Source organism: Vipera ursinii (genome assembly GCF_947247035.1).
Source record: "Vipera ursinii genome assembly, chromosome: 2".
In the NCBI taxonomy this organism is placed as follows: Eukaryota; Metazoa; Chordata; class Lepidosauria; order Squamata; family Viperidae; genus Vipera; species Vipera ursinii.
In genome coordinates, this window is record NC_139513.1 from 51,082,809 (window position 1) to 51,105,236 (window position 22,428).

Genomic DNA, 22,428 nt, shown 5'->3' on the forward strand with positions numbered 1-22,428 from the left:
TGGCTCAGGAATTCTGGGAGTTGAAGTCCATGAGTCATAAAAGAGCCGAGGTTGCCTACCCCTGTTCTAGGGAGCCGAGAAATAACTTGCGGGCGCTTCCTCCGATGCAAGGGAGGGGATGCGAAGCGCAGTCAGCTGGATCCGGAGTAGTCCAGTGGTTCACAAGTGCAAGTGTCCCCGCCAGATTCCCGGCCCGCTTCAGCGCAGGTTCTCCGGAGCCGCCGGCACGGAAGGGACGTCAGGGAGGAGGTGCCGCGGAAAGCCCGGAGCGCCCGGCGTGGCTCTGTCTGGCTTGTCTCCTGCGAGAAGCCGGAGTAACGGAGGACGGTTACAAGAGCTGCTGCTGCAGAACGACGGCCCGGCCACCCAGCCGCCCTGCGCTCAGCCCGAAAGAGACGCTTCGCTCTTCTTTGGCATCCTCGGGAGGCCGCCCGGCTTCTGTCTCCCTAGTCGCCGATCTCCTTCGTGGTTCCGCCGCGCCTGGGCTTAGCGGATCGGGCTGTTTTCTTTCGCCGAATAGCGGCCGGGGATGGTCGGGAAGCGTAAAGGGGTCTCGCAGGTGCGGCGGTCCTGCAAGAAAGTCAAGGAAGAGGGTCCACCTGCTGCTGCCGCCGCCGCCGCCGCTGCTTCCTCCTCTTCCCCGGGTGTGAAAACTTGTGAGCAGCGAGACGGTAAAGATCTCAGTCAGATCTCGAGCAGGAGTAGGATAAGCACTGGGGGCGGCTGGGGATTTAGGGGACACAGAGCCGGAAAGGAATAGCTGTAATTAAAGCAGCTTTTTCTCAGTCCTGGCAGATTTCACACGCCGCCTTTCGCCTCTTATGGAGGAGTTTCATTGCCCTTGCTGGGCGATGCGAAGTTAGCAACTTTGACCGCTCCGGGCGGTTTTCTGTTATGCAACGCTTATGTAAAATGTTGAGAGAAAGTTCCCCAGTACTTTTACTCGGCCCTTTATAATTTTTCCTTTAAAATAAGTGTTTCTAATCTTCCATATCTTAAAAAAAACACTTTTGTGGGGTATGTGCAATAAACGCCGACACTAAAGTGCGATACTGTAAGTCGTGTATAGAATGAAGTTGTGAATGAAACGCGAAGTTGTGAATGCCACGTGATTAAAGCACACTTTAAATGGGGCTCGCCTTTGTAGAATTACTGTTGTGGTTACGTAAGTGCGCAGTTCTTTGTCGCAAATTACTAAATGTTTCATGGAAAGGACCTTGTCTGTTTTTTTTTCCTAAAGAGTAAAAACAAAGGCTGACTTCAGTTCTTTATTCTATCAGAATGGGATACAACTTTCTGCTGATTATGCCCTTGTTTTTGTTAATGCACCGTGGATATTTTATTAAGGAGAATAAAAAAAAAGATTTTGTCATTAATACAGCTTAATTTTGAATAGATAATTGGAAATTAAGCGGGTTTTTGCTTAAAAAGTTTCTTTAAAAATCTGTAATTTACTTTTCCTGGTGATTTTTGTAATTTTCTCCATTTTTGATACAGATGATTTTGAAGATGAAAAACCTGAGAAGAAAACTAGGAGCAAATTGCCATCTAGAAAAACGAGAGAAAAAGAACATGTCCCTCAGCCATTTCGTAAAAACTCCAATCAAAAAAGACCAAAACCCAAAGTCAAGGAGGAAATGAATAGAGGTATAGAAAGCCAAGGGTTCCTTCCAAAAGCGGGGAAATGCAGGTGAGCAACTTTAAAGTTTTTGTAGACATTTTCAAAATACAAATACAAATTGTTAGAATTGAAAGAGTCCATTAAGGCTACCTAGCACTGCAACTCTCTACTTAGTGTGGGAATCCAGAATAAAACATCTTTAGAGGTGGTTGTTTAGCTTCTGCTTGAATACAGAAAACAGGAGCCCAGCATCTCCTGTTGTTAAACTGCTCTTACTGGGTTTTTGGGGGTTTTTTGCCTGAAAGGTAACCAGTATTTCATTTTTTTTCTGGAATTACAGACCACTGGAAAGATAGATACCGGTAATAGTACTGTACTTGATATTCTGAAGAGGTATGGCAACTCTTCAGATACTTGGAAAGTACTATTACATCCCCTCTCAGTTGCCATTTTTTAGGATTAACATACCTAGTCTCTTCAATCACTCCTCATAAGACTTAATTTCTTATCACCTTATCATCTTTTCTCCTGGTCTAATTTTTGTAAAAAGTAGAATGGTCTCTTAAAATGTATCCAGGACTGAACAGAGTACTCCAAAACAGATTCTGACCAATGCAAAATATATTGGAACTTTTATTTGCCAAAGTTTAAACTGCAGTGGCTTTTTCACACTTATTGTTATCACAGCAGATATCTCCTGATCTTATGCCTGGGAATTAAGTTTGTTTTTCCAAAGTGTAGAATACTGCATTTGTAACTACTAAATTTCATGCAGTTTTCTTCCCATTTAACCTGTGAAGATTCTTTGGAGGTCTGTTTATGTCTCCTGAGCATTTAGCTATCTCATTCAAGTATCGTACCTTTTTCCACTTTGAAATGGCTATAAGAAATTTAGAGGTTTTTATTTTCTGCTTTGGTTACACACTGTTTGTTACATTGCCAAAAGTAATAAATACCATATCATGGAAAGAAAAACAGTACATGAGACAAGAAAAAAAATGTAGTATATTTCTTTTTGAATTCAATAGTGGTTTGCAGAGCACTCCTTTAAAGAAAAAAACAGATGCAAAAAAAGAATTAATTATTACAAAGAGAGAAGAAGATGAGGATGAGGAAAGTGAGGAAGAATGGGAAGATGTGGAAGGTAATACATCTGCTATATAAGCCATTTGTCTCATTTTTTGATGGCTATTTTGGCTTCTCGTGTTTTATGCTTATTTTCATACTGAAGTTGTCCAAAGATTATCACAGATCTATTGAATGTTGTGTTTCTTGTATGCCTCTCTGAGCCTGATTCACTTTTTTTTTAAAAAAAGCTTTTTCCCAGGTGTTGCAGAGTAACAAATTAAATTAAGTAAATTATAGAGAACTATATTGTTTCTTCAGTTGCAAATAAGATGAAAGAACTATCTGGAGGTTCAGTTGGCTAAAACTTTCATTTAGCATGTCATCCGTCTCTTTCACAAAGATCATCCTTAGATATAAGTAGTGAAAATATAGCACTGTTTTAAATAATAATTTGAAAGCAACTTTATTTATTCATTCATTCATCCATTTATTTATTTATTTAAGAACACTAAGGCAGATGGGCAGTTAAAAATGTGAAAAATAAAAATAATTTAGATCCAATCTTTTATTCAGGAGCTCAAGACAGTCTGCATAGTGATCCCACCACCCATTTTTTCCCTTACAATAACTACTTTGTGAGATGTTTCCACTAGTGTAGTTTATCTGACCTAAAATGGTACAATAAATTGATTAATTAAAAATGAAAAAAGATTATAAAAAAGGGGAGCAAGAGTAGTCCTTGACCTATGACCACAGTTGAAACCAGACTTCCTGTTGCTAGGCAAGATTAAGTGAGTTGTATCCGATTTGATGACCTTTTTTGCCACAGTTGTTAAGCGAACCTCTGTGGTTGTTAAGCAACTCATGTTAAGCAAATTGGGCTTCCTCCATTGACTTATCAGAAGCTAGTTGGGAAAGTTGCAAATGGTGATCACATGACCCAGGAAGAATGCAAGTATTGTAAATAAATGACAGTTGCCAATCACCCAGATTTTGATCACATGACCAAAGGGATGCTGCAACAGTCATACATTACTGTAAGAACCAGTCGTAAGTCACTATTTTTATGCTGTTGTAAATTTGAATAGATGCTAAACAAATGGTTGTAATTCAAGAACTACATGTAGTAAGTTCATTCTGATGCTGAACTATGCTTTAGCTTCCCCCCATAAAAATCCTTAGAATTCTAGAAATAAGTGAAAGCTGAGCCCATATTTTATGTATAACTTTTCTATAATCATTATTTTCTATGCTGAAAAAGGTTGTTTAATAAAGGTATTGCCTCATTTAATTTAATAATAATGTTGGGTTGGTGTTACAACAGAAGGAAATATTGCATTAAATACTAGATTTCCAATGTAACATGGACTATGTAACATAACAAACATTTATTGATGTCTTCTCCAATCTGATATCTTCTAGGTATGTTGGAAATATAGCTCCCTAAAACCCAAACCAGCAAAGCCAGTGGTATCTATTAGAGCAGGGGTCTGCAACCTTGACAACTTTAAGACTTGTGGACTTCAGCTGAAGTCCACAAGTCTTAAAGTTGTCAAGGTTGCAGACTTCCAGTTGGGGAAGAGTGATTCATAGGCAAAATATTTATTAGACTTATAGGCACATTTTGTTTAGCCTGTTGCCAAAATATGCGATTCAGAAATATCGTATTTCTGAATAATTGTTGTAATACCTTATGCCTTCATTTGTCTTCTTAATTTTCTGTCATTGAAACCAAATGGGAAGCAGCCCTGAATTGGAACTGTTCAGTTCCACCCTGGCTAGATTTAGAACTTTTGTTTCCAGAACTTTGTGAACCTGAGATCGAGATGCTGAAAGAACTTAAGGCACCAAAGCTGCCCAACACAACTGTTGAGATAGAAATTGAAACACCTGAACAAGCAAAGAAGAGAGAAAGAAGGTAGGTGGACATCCATGTAGGGTGGACACCCAGTGGAGTTCGGTGGCTGATACATTTAAAATAATAATTAATAACCTAATACTATTAAGGTGGTTTTCACAACTGATTTGACTTTTAGAGGGAAAGAGTCCAGATAAAAGGTTTTTTGAGATTTTGCTATGGTCTCTTTTTCCAATTTGGTCCCCAAGTTTTATAAATACCTTTGCTATTTATAATGATTAATCTTATACTTTTAAGATTAAGAAAAATCAGTTCTTCTTGCTTAGAGTTTTGGTAACTTTCATTGATGTATTGTTTGTGCTGTCCTTATTTTTGGCTATTATAACCATTCTTTGTTATATTTTGCTTTGTATTGTTTTGACATTTGACTAGAATTGAGATCAGAATTTTGGTTGCTTAGCGATGCATTGCTTAAGCAAGTCGTCGTATGGCGAGACCAAATTTTACAACCATTTTTACTGTGATCAATTAAACAAATCATGTGGTTGTTAAGCAAATTCGGCTTCCCCAGTTAATCTTATTTGTCAGAAACCAGCTGGGAAGGTCACAAATTGTGACCATGTGCCTGCAAGATGACACAACTATTAACAAATGCGAGTCAGTTGCCAAGCGCCCAAATTGTAATCACATGATCATGAGAGTGGTGTGAGGGTTGTAATTTTGAGGACAGGTCATAAGTCATTTTTTCCGAAGCTGTTACAACTTTAAACACTTGTTAAATGGACAGTTGTAAGTCCTATGACATTAGGAAGCAAGCTATTTATTGCCAAATAAAAGAAAGGAATTCACACAGCCAAGAGTCACATATAGTATATAGCTTCTGACAATACATTAAGTTGTCCTTGCGGTTTCTTGTTTTAAATGACTGCTCAGAATCTAGATTATGAGTGGGGACTGTGCACTTTTAAGAGACTGATGGGAAATGGAGAACTGCTTTATGCACTTAATCAGAGCTGCATTTTTTTAATTTTTGCTAGGGTTTTGCTGCTCTTTTCAAGTATTTTTTGCCTGAAGTAGATAAGATTCCCAGCAACCATTTTTGGAACAGCCTTCAGGGACAACAAAATGGGACTTATTTAGAAAGAGACATCCTAAAGTCATTATAGCATAGAGTCAGTTTGGTCTAGTCTAGTGGTTAAGGCACTAAGCTAGAAACTCACAGAGTTGTTATGGGAAAAATAGGAGGAGGAAGGAGTATTAGGTATGTTTGCCATTTTGAGTTATCTCTAGAAGTAATAAAGGCAGAATATAAATAAAATAATTAAATAGAGCTCATCAATTTGGTTTGCATGAAATCTTGCAGAGAGAAACGGGAAGCTGAGTTTGAGACATATCTCCGTCGAATGATGAAACGCTTCAGCAAAGAAGTCCGCGAAGATACCCATAAGGTTTGTTCTTCAGGGTTAAGTTGTCAGAAAATTGGGAGACTTCTAGGGGCAAAAAAAGTTCATTATCTGAAGTATTACATTTATCAATTTATCCTGGCAATTTAACTAATTGAATTTGAAGATACTTTAGAGTTAGGGTCATCTAATCAAGCCCCTTGCTCAATGCAGGACTTACAATGCAGTATGCTGTTAAAATATTCCTGATTGGTAATTTTCCAGGTTCGGCATAATCAACTTTCTGAAAGGTGAGCTTATTGCTGTATAAATAAACATAAAGGATTAATTTCTTTTGCACATTTTGTAATAAAACTGAATTTTATTTGAAAAACCTTTTTAGTGCAGTTGCATATGATCTGTGTGCAGTGGCATATGATCTGTAAATGCAAAATTAAAACCGCATTTTCAAATTCAACTGCCACATGCATCTTAAAAATAAACTGAGCAGTTAAAACACTAGCAGGTGTAAATACAGCCTCAAAAAGAAACGAACTCTCAAACTGATACTCAGTTAAAATTCAACTCTGTGACAGTAGAAACATCTAAGGCTTGAGGCAGAGAATATTAACTTCCTGTAGTCTCACAACACATCATGATATAATTAGAACAATACAGGAAAAGCCCTTTTGGTCTTAGTGCATACTTTTAACTCTGCAAACTTAACAGGTGGGGTTGGCCCGGAAAATGCATGAGCTAAGGGCTGAGGGTTATAATACCATCTACCATCCATACCAGAATTTTATGAAATTCATATAATAACATGAATTTTATATAATCCAGGAAAAGAAGAGAAGGCTATTTCACCCCTTGGTTGAAATCAGAATATTCATTCCAGTTGGTCATGAAAGAACTGTAACTCTACAAATGATTTCCTAAATATGCGGTTTTCTTTCCTTTTTTCTTCTCCCTTTTCTTCTCCCCCCCCCACAGTCTTGAAAAGTAGGGATATACGGTGTGAGACCTCAGAGCTACTACCAGCTCCCCAAAGCCTTGGCTCCTTCAAATGCTGCCGTCCAGTTCTAATATTTAATATAATGGGGATGAGAAGAAATTGTTAAATGTATGAGGAATAATGACTTATTTATTTATTTATTATGTATAAAATTGAGGTACACATTTATAGTTAACCCTGGCCTTGCCTATTTTGAGGAAGTTTAGCCCTAGCATATCATTGAAAGCCCAAATGTGGGTGTTCTTCGACAAAGTGATGATGTATGCCTAGGCCCTAGACCAGGGGTAGGCAACCTTGGCTCTTTTATGACTCAAGGACTTCAACTCCCAGAATTCTTGAGCCAGGCTGGCTCAAGAATTCTGGGAGTTGAAGTCCATGAGTCATAAAAGAGCCAAGGTTGCCTACCCCTGCCCTAGACTAAAGAATGGAATGAGATACTTTTTAATAGGTATTGACCAGTACAGTGACCTGGATGATTGGGGTGCTTAAAATTTATGTTTCTTGTGGCTTTTTTGCCTTCTGTCAACCAATGAGGTGTTGTGGGAGGAGCAGAGCTGTCCCATATTGGGCCTGTCCCCTGAATTGTAAAAAGCACTTCAGTATCTCTGATGTACCCTAAGGCTGCTTGCTTTCTTAGGATCCATGTCCTTTTCCCAACAGGTTCACTTACTGTGCCTGTTGGCCAACGGTTTCCACAGGAACAGGATCTGCCTTCAGCCAGATCTTCAAGCGATCGGGCTTTCTATCATTCCCATTCGCTTCACCAAAGACTCTGTAGATCGCATCAACCGTCTGTTTCTGTCAAACCTTGTGAATTGGTAAGGGGTTTTTTTTTTTCATTTCCATTTCTTTTTTAAATGAATTTAGGATCCATCAGTGGAAAATCCGGCTTTCTGTGACTATGATTAATCCAAGAATAAGGAAGTAAGTGTGAGGGAGTCTTCTTTTTAGTTTAACTGAAAGACTGAGATAGCTTCCCTACCTTGCTGTTCCAGCTTCCATGGGAGAGATAAATGACTGGGCAAATAAACTATGGTTCTCTTGTTCTTAAAATAAAGGTTTTCTGCAACTTTCACTATTAACGATCAGCTCTCCGATAGTGAAGATTGGCGGGTTACTCTAGAGAGCCGCTTTGCTGTCTATGCTGCACGAGATGAGGCGGAACTGGTGCAGGTAAATCATAGAAGGCTTTGCAAGGCATGCTGGATCCCCACTATATTGTAATCATAGTAAGGATAATGTGAGGGAAGTAGAGGCTGGAAGCTTGTATTTTTCACTTACAAAAAGAAAGACCGACCTCCAGAGATTTCTATACACATCTTTCTCCTTTAGCCATTGATGTCATTATTGGAAATTCTTTGTTTTTCTGCTGAGCATAGCATAGAAGAAATTTATCGGACATTACACATGTGTGAATCTGAGTGTATGTATGTATACACACATATACACAAAGATGTGCAGCAGTTTTAGCTTTCATGGTACTAGGGGAAAAGACTAAGGCTTTGTCATAATTGTAGGGGAGGGAACCTGCTTTACACATTATATACAAATTATATATTTGTTTCATTTCAAAACATTTGCAGCAATTATCCTGTGGGTAAATAGTGTTACTAGGGACACGGTGGCTCAGTGGGTTAGGACGCTGAGCTTGTCAATCAGAAGGTCGGCAGTTTGGCGGGTCGAATCCCGAGTGCCGCGTAACAGAGTGAGCGCCTGTTACTCGTCCCAGCTTCTGCCAACCTAGCAGTTCGAAAGCACGTAAAAATGCAAGTAGAAAAATAGGGACCACTACGGTGGGAAGGTTACAGCGTTCCATGCGCCTTTGGCGTCTAGTCATGCCGGCCACATGACCACGGAGATGTCCTTGGACAAGTGCTGGCTCTTCTGCTTTGAAACGGAGATGAGCACCGGCCCCTAGAGTCGGAAACGACTAGCATGCATGTGCAGGGGAACCTTTACCTTTTACCTTTAAATAGTGTTAATACTGAATGGGGTAAGGAGAGAGACAAAAATCAGATTCCAAACTGTGTTTTTTTTTCCTAATAGATATTTTTACTTATTCTTCGAGCACTTCATCTATTGTGCCGACTTGTATTGTCTTTACAACCCATTCCGCTGAAAAAGCCATCAGGGAAGGTAAGTATGGCAAAATTGTAGCTATCTTTGTTTTTCCTGGAGAAGGTCCTCCCTGAACACTTACTTTGTAGTAATCCTTTTTGGTGTCTATTTAAAATATTTTTGCTTATGTTTCTGGATGTACTTTGGTTTGTTTTCCTTAATTTCTTAAAGTCTTTATTAATTCCATATTATTCTGGAAATAAAGAAAAATTTCAGGTCTGCCTATCCAAATATATATATTTAAGATTATTTTAAAGTAAGATAACTACGGTTCCTGGAGTAGGCCAGACAACCTATGGTTTGTAAGTCGGATAAGATTGTATTTAGTCATTTCTTCGAATGGTAACTATTGTTAAACAGTTGTCCTCGATTTAATGATTGTGTTGTAGTGACTGCCCATCATGGTTGTAAGTCGTGATGGTCATAATATGAGTCACCTAAGTGACCTACTGGATTTTATGGTTGTTGTTTTTAATTGTTGTTAAGCAAACACTGTGGTTATACGAAAGTGTTCACCAATGGTTCTCTATGGGCTGATTTTGCAGAAAATCAGAAGTAAACGCTTGTTTTCAGCAAAGCTGTTATAAAAAGTGACTGCAGGATACCACAAGCAGCCATAAATGTGAGCCAGTTGCTGAGCATCTAACATGCATTCATGTGACCAAAGGGGGCTATTGGAATTTTGAAACCCAAATTACAAGTACCCCTTGGAGGTCCATTATAAATTTGAACAGACACTAAGGGGACCGATTGTAAGTCAAGAATGACTACTATACATAACCTCTTGGGTTGTATTTCCCCTGCTTTCTTCAGTAGCTCCTGATTCAGTATCTGCAGAATGTAGAAACTGGTGCTGAGAAATGATATATGGCAGTAGCTTTTGTGTAGGAAGCAGGCAGGGTAAGCCAAAGACTGCCCGTAGCCTAAAAAGAGGTACAACTACAGATCTTGCAGATGGGAGGTACACTCGCAGAGTTTTTGTCTGAGCAATAGAACTAGTTTATATAGATAACACGTGTTTTTTTTTTTAAAAAAATGGAAGAAGTCTGCTTATAAAACATTAACTCTGTTTCTAGTCTTTATGGTTAAGACAGAGAAAGACTGAAGGATGTCCCAGATTTGCAGTCCTTTATCATCATAAAGGCCCCGAAAGATGAGGAATGGTAGTGGTGGAGGTAGCTCTGTTACAGAGACTCCCTGTGCCAGTGGAACAAACAGCACAATCCACAGATCCAGCATCTCCACTGATGCACTGTAATTCACGTTGGGTTGTAAGACATGAACAGCCAATATAATCTTAAGAGCAGGTCATTTTCTAAAGTCAACAACTTGAATTTTAATTCAGTGGAGCTATCCATATTTTCTTGTTCGGCTTTTTGCCTCTTAAAATCTTCAACTCTCCTGCATTTTTTTTCCCCAGGGAAAATCCTCCAAGAAAAGCTCTGTCTTGGTAGCTTCTGGGACATTGCCCGATTCTGCCAAAAGCTCAAGAAAATGCAAAAGAGCAGGTACTGCTAAGAAGCCAAGCCTCTCTAGGGCCAAAAAGCTAAGAAAGACATCTTCATCACAGGAAGATATTCAGAAAGATATAAAATCTGAGAATGATAAGAAGAGTTTGAGGGCGGAAGAAGGGCTGGGCAGGCCTAAAAATGACCGACGACGGCAAGTGGCATCAAAAGTGTCATATAAAGAAGAGAGTGGAGACAGTGAGAATAGCGATTCTGAATTCTGTCCTTCAGAGGAAAATGATGATGGTAGCATTTCTGATGAGGACTTTGAAATTCCCAGAAAAAAAATGAAGTCACCACTAGGAACCCCTAAAAGAACGCTAGGAGCCCTGAAAACAAAAGCAATAGTGAAAGGGAAACGATCAGTGCCTTCTCTGTCGAAACGACACAAGGACTCAGAGATACTTGGTAATTCGGTAGACAAAACAGTCAGTCCATGTTCTTCAGTCCCACCCAGGAAGAAAAACAAAATAATTTCTAGCGATGAAGAAGAAGAGCAGAGGTCAGTTGTACTGAAAGGCACAGACCAGTGGGTAGAGGTTTTTCTTGAGCGAGAAGATCGGTGGGTATGTGTGGACTGTATTCATGGTGATGTTGGACATCCTCTGGAATGTTTCAAGTATGCCTCAAAGCCAGTGTGCTACATCATTGGCATTGACAATAACGGATTTGTAAAGGATATAACACAGCGATATGACCCAGCATGGATGACTGCAACAAGGAAGTGTCGTGTGGATGCCCAGTGGTGGGAAGATACCTTAGAGCCGTACAAAAGTTCTTTTGTGGAACGAGATACAAAAGAAGAAATAGAGGTAAATAGAATGGCGCTGGAGGATATTTTTTCCAGTAATCAAAATTACACCCAGAAGGACTTGATTTTTTTTCTTTATCCTTTTCTGATAGATTTAGATCCCTGGATGGCAAAAACCTGGAGCTCTATCCTTTTACCTTGTTCTGCTTTGCTGCTTCTTTTATCCAAGACCTCAGCTAATCTGTTCCTCTTGGTCTACTCAAACGTTATGTGCTTTTATTCAGTTTCCCTTCAAGTCAGTTCTTGGCTGAATGATAGCAGAGCTTGTGAATTGTCCTCTTTAGATATCCCTCAGCTATTAGCACTTATAGCCATTAAGAAGAAAATACCTGCATATTCTCAAATTTAAAGGACATCTTTCCATTGATCATAACAGAATAACAAAGTAACAGAGTTGTAAGGGACTTTGGAGGTCTTCTAGTCCAACCCCCTGCTCAGGTAGGAAACCCTATACCATTTCAGACAATTGGTTGTCCAATCTATTATGAGAAGTGCATAAAAATGAGAAGTGTTCAGACCTCAGAAATTATATGTAGCAATCAAGTGAGCAACACTCTTTAGCTTGTATTTATTTCTTTGTTTTTCAAATTGGATGTTACCCAACATATATGTTTTATCTTCAGCAAAACTCTAGTGGATTGATACTTTCATTCAACATCGTATTACATTCGACTGATTACATTTATTCCCCATCTTTCTGCTTGTATAAGCACTATGGCAGCTGAAATTAACTAGAATAAAATTACAAAGCATGTAAAAGATTATATTAACATAGGTACAATTAAATCAATTAACAAGGTTAGGGGAAGAGATGAATGTTTACATTTTCCTAAATTCTGGAAAAAGGGGATCAAAAGCACATCTTTAGGGAGACCAATTTGTAGTCTCCTGGGCAAGTTCATACCAGAAATGGTTTTAGCTGACTTGACCTCTCACGATTCTTTGAACCAAAACTCCTTACTGTAGCTTCCATCATAATCCACACAGTGAAAGCAAGCAAAATTGAGATCCCTTCCGGGAAAAGTAGGGTTGCCAACGATGCTTAGATAATGTCTCTAATAGTTATTTAAATGCTAAACTTTGCACTGAGGCACTGTTAACATACCAGGCCTCAATATTGTCTTTTATCTAGTCTTCCAAAAACTGAAAAAATATATTTGTAATTGGTTTCCTCTATAGTCTACTGCTAATAACATGATTCTCAGTTTCTAGCTAAACTTCAAGATCAGCCTTTGCCAAAATCCATCAGTGAATACAAGAATCACCCGCTTTATGCCTTGAAGAGGCATCTCCTGAAGTATGAGGCCATATATCCCGAGACAGCTTCAATTATAGGATATTGCCGAGGGGAGGCTGTCTACTCCAGGTGAGACATTTCTCAGATGTGTGTGCTGTGAAACATGGCTTCATTTGATACACAGGTATCATCAGATTGTCCCACTGGCAATACCTTACAACTACCCATGTTTCCCCGAAAATAAGACCGGGTCTTACTTCTTTTTTTTGCCTCCAAAAGAGGCACCAGGTCTTATTTTCAGGATAGGCCTTACCTCTGGCACTGACAGCCCCACCCAGCCGGTCCACTTCTTCTGGGGCCAAAGTTCTGCAGCTGCATTTGAGCCTGCATTTTGCAGTCAGGCCTTTCTGGAAGGCCTCTGTAGCTGAGTACCGAGTTATGATTCAATCCATAGTTCAGTTCTCGGCTGCAGTGGCCTTTCCAGAAATGCAGGCCTGACTGAGAAATGCAGGCCTGACTGAGAAATGCAGGCCTGGCTGCAGAAGATGCCTCAGAAGAAGAAATGGGTGGGTGAGGAGAGGCCTGCCTGCCACATCCACACCCCATCCCTGGCATGAATTTTACGTGTGTGCCTCACCCCAAAACTAGGGCTTATTTTTCGGGTAGGGCTTATATTAGGCCCACCCACCCCCCAAAATCTAGCTAGGGCTTATTTTCGGGGTAGGCCTTACTTTCAGGAAACAGGGTACTTATTTTGAACGTTGAATTTTACTCATCTATCAAGGTACAAAGAGTTCCCTTATCTAACTTGGCAAAGGGATAATTATTCCCAATCTTGACTGAACTTCAAGAGTGCAGTTCAGCACAGAAGAAATTTCCATCTACTCACCTTCATTGAAAAAGTGAGGCCAGAGTTGGCTGTTTGAGGCCCAAGAGGGCCTTGGCTGTCCATCTCTAGAAGCCATAACTTGTTTCTACAAATTACATAGGAAGAACAAATCTGGTGTTTGTGGGTATGAAGCCAGTATCCCTTTCATCACTTGGCTTTCCCCTCCTAAAGTGAATCTGATTTTTTCCTCTCACCTTCTGTAAGAAGGTTTGAGTTGGATACTAGGCATAGATGGGGCTACTCAGAGTGCATACATGAAACCTGTTTTTCTGCTTGTCAGAAAAGTCCATCTATGCTTATTTTTTCCCAGTCTTTCCCATCCCTACATTAAACAATATGGGAATTTTTTGCATGCAAGCATTCAGAGGAAAGTGAGCCAGCCTTTGTGTGATCCTGCATTCACTTTCTTCCAATCCTTTTCCAGTTGGTGTGCATTTAGAATACTAAATATCAAAAAGGTACTTGTAAATATATTCACTGTAAATGCATTCCATAACCCAACTTGCACTTTCATATGATGTAGTATAATATTCAGAAGGTTTTTTTTTACTAAGACTACATCAGAAAGATAATGATTATTTTAAAAATTAAAATATTCTAAATATATCCACATTATCATGATGGAAAGGGTATGAGTGGGTCAAAGGATAAAGAAATTCCCTCCATAGCACAAATAGCACATTTGTAACAAAGTGCATATTGAGTTTGTTCTAGTAGTGTACCTCTGGTATATTGTGCATATTATCTAGTATATTATCTAATGTGGTTTTTTGTGAACATTATCTATATGAAGCTATATTATTTACCAAGAATGGTATTTGTGTAATTTCAGAGACTGTATCCATACGCTGCACTCCAAGGACACCTGGTTGAAACAAGCTCGAGTGGTGAGGATTGGGGAAGTGCCTTATAAGGTAGAGCAATATCAACAATATTTTTGGGCTAATGTTGACATTTGTGGTAGGGAATATGTATAAAACTTTGGAAGCTGAAGATTTTTTTTAAAAAAAATGCTCTTTGGGGCATTTTTTTTCTCCTGCCTGTCTTCTGTGTTTTGTTTTGTTTTTTGTGGCTACAGTAGATGTTACACAATTCCCACAGGTGATAGCTTTCTCCTGCTGTTGTATCCATTAGAGCAGGGGTATTCAAACTTGGCCCTTTTATGACTTGTGGACTTCAACTCCCAGAATTCCTCAGCCAGCGTGCCTGGCTGAGGAATTCTGGGAAGTCCACAAATCATAAAAGGGCCAGGTTTGAAGACCCCTGCATTAGAAGCATGATTGTCAAACCAAAAGGGAGACCAGAATAAGAAGGGTTTACAGATTTACTAGTATAAACAGACTTAATGCTACTTAACCTGGTTTAATGGACTTTTATGTCCAAATATTGGAAGGGAGATGTTGGAAGATTAAGTACTTCTTACTGCTAAAGAGATGGACCAATTCCATGAGGAAGAGGCTGTGATCATAGCTTTGAGAATTATGAGCAAGAAAGAATGATGATGACACTCTAAACTCTGTTGTGTTTGCACAGATGGTGATAGGTTATTCCAACCGAGCAAGAAAAGCACGAATGGCAGAACCTGCAAATCGGGGCAAAAAGGATTTGCCGTTGTTTGGTCTCTGGCAGACTGAGAAATACCAGCCACCTCTGGCTGTGGATGGAAGGGTAAGCTGGCAATTAGGTAGATTGGGTAGCTTTAAAACTCTATTCTCCCACAGAGTTTATTTCCATTTTTTCCCCATTCCACTTCTCTTTTAGGTTCCTCGAAATGAGTTTGGGAATGTCTATCTCTTCCAACCCAGCATGTTACCAATAGGCTGTGTGCAGCTAAAGCTTCCTAACCTTCATAGAGTGGCCCGTAAACTGGATATTGACTGCGTTCCAGCTGTTACAGGATTTGATTTTCATGGTGGTTACTCTCATCCCGTGTAAGTCATAAACATATGATCTGGTTTTACTAGGATATACCATGGTCTTGAAGGGACGCGGTGGCTCAGTGGGTTAGGACGCTGAGCTTGTCGATCAGAAGGTCGGCAGTTTGGCGGGTCGAATCCCGAGTGCCGCGTAACAGAGTGAGCACCTGTTACTTGTCCCAGCTTCTGCCAACCTAGCAGTTCAAAAGCACGTAAAAATGCAAGTAGAAAAATAGGGACCACTGCAGTGGGAAGGTAACAGCGTTCCGTGCGCCTTTGGCGTCTAGTCATGCCGGCCACGTGACCACAGAGACATCCTTGGACAAGCGCTGGCTCTTCAGCTTTGAAATGGAGATGAGCACCGGCCCCTAGAGTTGGAAACAACTAGCACGCATGTGTGGGGGAACCTTTACCTTTACCTTACCATGGTCTTATGTGCTACCTAATAATGCCATTGGATTTACTTAGCATACATGGTTAGTGTTAGTATTGCAGAAAAACAGAATTAGCAGCTTGGTTGCTTAGTCCAAAATAGTAAGAGCTCAGCACTTGCTCCCCTCCTTGCCATCCACTTTCACAAAGGTGGATTAATCTGGTTCCTCTTTTACCCCTGCTTATTTAATATTTTTATATCCATATCATTCAGGTGAGGATGCTAAAGCAATTAACATTCCTTCCTAGCTTTGCTAGTTACTCATTTATGAATGCAGTTATAGCCCTTGGCGAGTTCCTGGGTACTTTCCATCTATTTTTCCAAATTTTAAACGGACTGATGTTTAATCTATTGGAGGAATGGGGAATTTGGGGCCATCCGGATGTTGAAATGTCTCGGCATCTCTCACTGTTGCCTGCCCAACGATAGATTGGAATTCAGCAACCTTTGGAAGGCCAAAAGTTGTTGCCCAGCGCTAAGCCCATTTAACCACAAGCCCCTGGATTGCATTTTGTTCCAACTCTGCATAAATGACAACCTGGATCCTTTTCACAGCACAGAAGGCTATGTAATCTGTGAAGAGTACCAAGAAGTGCTTGTTGCAGCCTGGGAGAACGAAGAGTCAGAAAGGGAAAAGAAGGAAAAGGAGGTGAGAATCACTCTGAAGTCTTTATTAGGGGAAGGGAGAGGGGTGAACTGCTAACACTCAGCAGCATTACCAGGCTAAATGACTGGTGAATTTAATTACAGATCTGCAGAGAGTTAATACTTTTGCAGCTTTTGACAGCATTTTCTAGCCTGGTGTCCTCCAAATTTGTAAGGGTTACAATGATTCAGAACTATCTTCAAGAAAGCAAAAAAAAAAACAGACCCAGGAAACTACAGACCAATCAGTTTAACATCAATACCTGGGAAGATCCTAGAAAAGATAACAAAAAAAAAACATCTGCGAACAACTAGAAGCAAACAAAGTCATAACCAGTAGCCAGCATGGGTTTGTTAAAAACAGATCATGCCAAACCAATCTTATAAGATAAGATAACCTTTATTGTCATTTTTTTTTACTGTGGGCACAACGGCACGCATCAAAAATGAAATTTAGTTGCCCGCTCTCAAAGTGAAACACATACATGACATATACCTAACCATACTATATACAACATATAGTTGTATATAGTATACCCCTACATTACATAACAAATAAATATTAAATACTGTCCATCTTGAATCTATAACGGAAGGAGGAAGCCTGAGAGTTCACAAGGTTAATGTTGTATGGAATGAAACTATGGTTGAAAGTGGATTTTCTGCTATGGATACCATGAAGCCTCCTCCCAAATGGTAACAAGGAAAACAGGTTGTGAAGAGGATGAGTAGTGAGGATGAGTAATCTTACGGACCCTGCTCAAGCAACGCTTCTGTGCTATGTCCTGGATGGAAGGGAGGGAACTGCCAATGATCTTTTCGGCCATCCTCACCACTCTCTGCAGCACCACCTTCCTGTCTGAAGCAGTGATGCTTCCACACCAGACTGTGATGCTGTATGACAGGATGCTCTTGATTGTCCCCCTGTAGAAAGTGGTCAGAACAGGGTAAGGAAGATGAGCTTTTCTCATGTGACACAGAAAGTGCAGGCGCTGCTGTGCCCGCTTCACCAGTTTCTCACTGTTGAGTGACCAAGCCAGCCTACTCGTTAGCTGCACACCCAGGAATTTGATGCTGGTAACCATCTCCACAGGTGAATCATTAATGCACAGAGAAGTGTGGCTGTGCCTGCCTTTTCTGAAATCGACAATGATCTCTTTGGTTTTTCCAGTATTTAAAACTAGTCTGTTTTCCTTACACCAGTTCACCAACCCCTCAAACTCCTTGCGGTAAGCTTATTTCAACTCTTTGATAAAGTACCGTATATACTTGAGTATAAGCCGAATTTTTCAGCCCACTTTTTGGGCTGAAAAATTCCACTTTGGCTTATACTCCAGTCAACAAAAAAAACTTACCGAGGACTTGTGCGCGGCCGAGGCTTTGGTGCTTCCGGGATTGCGCGCACCTCTCCCAAGCCACCGCCATCCGGAGACCTGCCGAAGTTTGGGGAGGTTTGGGGAGGTGCGCGCGCACCTCCCCAAACCTCCCCAAACGTCAGCAGGTCTCCGGATCTCCGTGCCTTGCCTGCCTGCTTCTTTCCGCTGCGGAAAGAAGCAGGCAGGCAGGTCACGGAGATCCGGAGACCTGCTGACGTTTGGGGAGGTTTGGGCACCTCCCCAAACCTCCCCAAACATCGGCAGGTCTCCGGATCTCCGTGCCTTGCCTGCCTGCTGGCGGCGGAGGCTTGCAGAACAGCGGATCGGCTTATACTCGAGTCACGAACTTTTTCCAGTTTTTGGGGGTGAAAATGGGGGTCTCGGCTTATACTCGAGTCGGCTTATACTCAAGTATATACGGGTAACTAAACTAGTAGACCAGTGAAATGCTGTGGATGTAGTATACTTAGATTTCAGTAAGGCATTTGATAAGGTAGACCATAACCTACTCCTTGGTAAACTAGAAAAAGGTGGAATAGACAACATCACCACCAGATGGATCTGTAGTTGGCTAGCAAACCATACTCAATGAGTAGTCCTCAATGGCACTACATCCGCATGGAGAGAAGTAAGTACCACAAGGTTCCGTCTTAGGCCCAGTATTCTTCAATATCTTCATAAATGACTTAGATGAGGGAATTGAAGGGGAACTCATCAAATTTGCAGATGACACCAAACTGACAGGAGTAGCCAACACCCCAGAAGACAAACTCAGGATCCAAAAAGATCTTGACAAACTTAAACAATGGGCCCTATTCAACAAAATGAGTTGGGCAATTTTGGGGCACTCGGTCTCTAAAAGGTTCACCATCACTGGTATAGGTTCTCCTGCTTGAGAAGGGGGCTGGACTAGAAGACCTCCAAGGTCCCTTCCAGTATTCTATTCTATTCTAATCTATTCTAGTCTAGTCTATTCTAGTCTAGTCTATTCGTTTCAGCACAACTGGAGAGCATAATTTATATAATTTACCATTTCACCTTGCAACATTTCTCTGTTTACCACATCTTACCATGTGCATGTAGAATTCCTTCTTCCTTCCTCATTAAAGTTCAGAAGATTATTTTTTTTCAAATGTTGATCTAATTTTGGGTTCCCATAGATGCTATTTGAGGCTGCCGCAGATACTGTAATGTATAGAGATGCTACTTTGCTAACCACAGTGTTAATGAGTATGTGCCCTTTGGTTTTAATTCTGGGTGAACTTTAAAAACAGAAGCGGGAGAAGAGAGTGCTGGGAAATTGGAAACTGCTGGTGAAGGGACTTCTGATCAAAGAGAGATTAAAGAAGCGCTATTCTACCAAGGTAACAAAACATTGGTGTAATATACAGGTGACAAATATGAAGTTATTCAAGGCCAACTGGACATTGGGGTTTGTTCCCAGATTGGAAAAAGAACAAAATGTCAGTATAGATTTCTTAAAATTGAAGATATAATCTGAAGTAAAATACTTTTTAAGAAATATATGTAAACATACTTTTAAGAAATACTTAGCATTTGAACAAGTACTTCCTACATAGAAATAATATTATTACTCTTGAAATGACAAATAATAGCATTATTTCTTGATATATAAATATTAAATTGAATATTTTGCTTGTTTATCTGAAGTTATCTGAAAGAAAGGGATACCGTATTTTTCAGACCATAAGACGCACCTGACCATAAGACCATAAGTTTTTAGAGCAGGAAAACAAGAAAAAAATATTCTGAACCAAATAGTACTGGTATACTAGGAAGGAGGGGAGAGAGAGAAAGAAGGAAGGAAGGAAGGAAGGAAGGAAGGAAGGAAGGAAGGAAGGAAGGAAGAAGGGAGGGAGGGAGGAAGGAAGAAAGATAGAGAGAAAGAGAAAGAAAGAAAGAAAGAAAGAGAAAGAAACAAAGAAAGAAAGAAAGAAAGAAAGAAAGAAAAGAGATAGAGAGAAAGAAGAAAGAAAGAGAGAAAGAAAGAGAGAAAGATAGGTACCGGTAGTTTCTTTTCCTTGAATAGGTTTTCTAAGACGCCGAAGCAATTTCAAACAATTAGCAGTATTATCTTGCAAATGGGAAATCACTTCCAATAAACTTCGCAGAGAAACCTGCAGGGACAACTCCTCACGGCTTTGCTGGGGCAAGTCGCCTATGAGGTTTAGTTTAGCAAAAACTATTTCTTTAGCAGCGAGGTAAAAGAAAGAAAATGTCCGTGCGCAGGGAACGGGAGGCAGTCAGAAGGCATGGCAGGCACGTCCGTATTTCCTCCCCTGCCGACCAATCACAGGGGCGGGCTGGAGAATTCCACGTCTTCATTCAATCACGTCTCTCCAATGGAGCTGATGGACTGCATTGACTGAACGGGAGACAAGTGTTTTCGCTTATCTTCGGACCATAAGACGCACCTCGTTTTTCCACCCACTTTTGGGAGGGGAAAAGTGCGTCTTATGGTCCGAAAAATACGGTAATTGAATTTATCAGGGCTTTTAGAGTATACCTGAATAGGATTGCATGTATTCCTAACAGTGGGTTCAATCATAAATTTTGTCAACATTATGAATATTAATGGAACTATGTTATGATAATGTTAAGTGGCTTTTGACAGTAAAGCATATTTTATTTGTTGAAAGAAGTATGGTCATCCATTTCAGACAAATGGGGCCAAAATAATAGGAAAAAAAGAGTTCTCTTTTCTCATAGCATTTCATGCGAAGTATTTTGATAATGTTTGCATTCTGCTGGTTCTTCTTTTTTCCAGAGGCAGTAGGATTGTTGAAATCTGAAAACTTAAGTTCTGTATACGTGTATTTGTACAGCATTTGTAATGTCAATTACTAGTTTTGTCACTGCGCCCTCCGTTAAAGGGAAAGTTCTTCCACAGCATCAGTGAAATATTTAAACGCTTTCTCTTCCAGAATGAGACAAGAGTCATGGTGGAAGGGGAGTCTGGTTTCTCAACCGATGATGAAGAAGGACCAAATTCAGAAACACCTGCCGAAGATATGGCTGTTTCTTGGCCCCAAAATCGGCAAGCTGAGGAACAGAGTGAGAAGGGAAAAACAACCAAAAAGAGCAAGAGAGAAAAGAAAGGAGAAGCAAAATATTTGTTCCCGTTTGAGAAATTGTGACAAGGAGATTTGGGCTCTTTAGATTCCTGTCTTAGCATGAACGAGGAAGCACTTTTATGTTCCTCCAATGTACATTCATACTGAACCTTTCCTGCCAGCAGGAATAGATAAAAACACTCAGGAAACCTCCAACCAGTTTTTCTAATATTGCATTGCTAAGATATATGGAGGACTTGGATTTCAAGCAGGAAAATTGGTCTGGACCCATTGCTGGATGCCTACTATACCTTTATATTGGCTAGTGGCACCTTAAAGAATCTACTTTTCCTAGATTCTTGATAGTCACATTTTCTTTAAGGTGCTGCTGACAGGTACAGCAAGAATGCCGATGTTGGAGCAAAGTACAATGTCAGATCTTTTACCTGCAAATATATTCCTTTTCTTGGAAGCTTTGCCTCATTTTGTTGCAAAGCTGTTCATAAACTAGGCTCATGGGTTTCTGGGAAGATTTATGAAAGGAACATGTATACTCACACATATATTGCAATAGTAAATCGGGGCTTAAGTTGTATTATATATGTAAAAAAAATTCTAGTGAGAATAAATGGAATCTATAGGAAATGACTATTACTTTAACAGCTTCTATTCAACTTTACAAAGGAAACCAATGTGAACAGTAGGCTAATAAATGGGTGTAGGATATTTGAGCAGAAGATACCTAGTTTTTAGTTGAGCTGGATTTATTCCTATCGCCTTTTCCTCTTTTATATCATCACAAAAAACTCTCATGAGTCTTACTTCTTTGTGTATTGATGATGCAACAAATTCCAACTTTAGATACTGTGAATGATGCATTCTAAGTGGGACTTATTACAAAAAAGGCTTGCAGTATGCCACATGTTCAATCGTAGTGCAATTACTTAATTGCTTAGTGTACTAGTTTGAATGTTTTACCAATGCACATTTTTTGTGCAAAAGAAACAAAAACTGTAGCAGCTTTATTACTCAAAGCAATTTTAGAAAATTCTGTCATAAACTTCATCCATTTGATGTGACCAGAATTAATTTGGGCACTTTAAATTTATTCAGAAAAAAAAGATTATATTGAATCTTGGGTAAAAAAATAAAAACTTGAGTTCCAAGCACCAGTCCCTTTCCTAATATTGTCATTTGCATATTTAGATAGTTGAACATAGTAGCGAATATCTGTAGCTTGGGTATAGGGTGAAGGTGAAGGTGAGTTCTCCAAGTTTGTGGGTTGGTTTCTGGACATTTTGTTACCAGGCTAGGTAACAACTTCAGCCGAGTTTAGGAGTTTTGACATCCCCTAAGCTCCACTGAAGATGTTACCTAGCCTGGTAATGAAACGTTCAGAAACCAACCCACAACCTCGGAGAACGGACTTCTACCTTCATACTTGAATATTATTAGATTCCCATCTCACATGAGTAAT

The 22,428-nt window shown here is 40.0% G+C and overlaps 1 protein-coding gene across 2 annotated transcripts; it reads left to right on the forward strand.

The window, feature by feature from the left end:
• Positions 1-129: 129 nt before the first annotated feature.
• On the forward strand, positions 130-22,196 carry XPC (XPC complex subunit, DNA damage recognition and repair factor). 2 transcript variants are annotated; one of them, XM_083356117.1, is made up of 16 exons: positions 131-671; positions 1,498-1,690; positions 2,650-2,765; positions 4,493-4,607; positions 5,911-5,995; positions 7,605-7,762; positions 8,003-8,117; positions 8,991-9,080; positions 10,483-11,382; positions 12,587-12,747; positions 14,340-14,421; positions 15,041-15,175; positions 15,269-15,438; positions 16,412-16,505; positions 19,152-19,241; positions 20,823-22,196. In XM_083356117.1, the coding sequence occupies exons 1-16, from the start codon at positions 530-532 to the stop codon at positions 21,033-21,035; spliced, it is 2,859 nt and encodes a 952-aa protein (XP_083212243.1). In that variant the 5' UTR covers positions 131-529; the 3' UTR covers positions 21,036-22,196. The 2 variants fall into 2 exon arrangements, 1 of the variants encoding a protein (XP_083212243.1); XR_014491702.1 differs by lacking the exon at positions 20,823-22,196 and having other exon boundaries at positions 130-671; positions 16,417-16,505.
• The last annotated feature ends 232 nt before the right edge of the window (positions 22,197-22,428 follow it).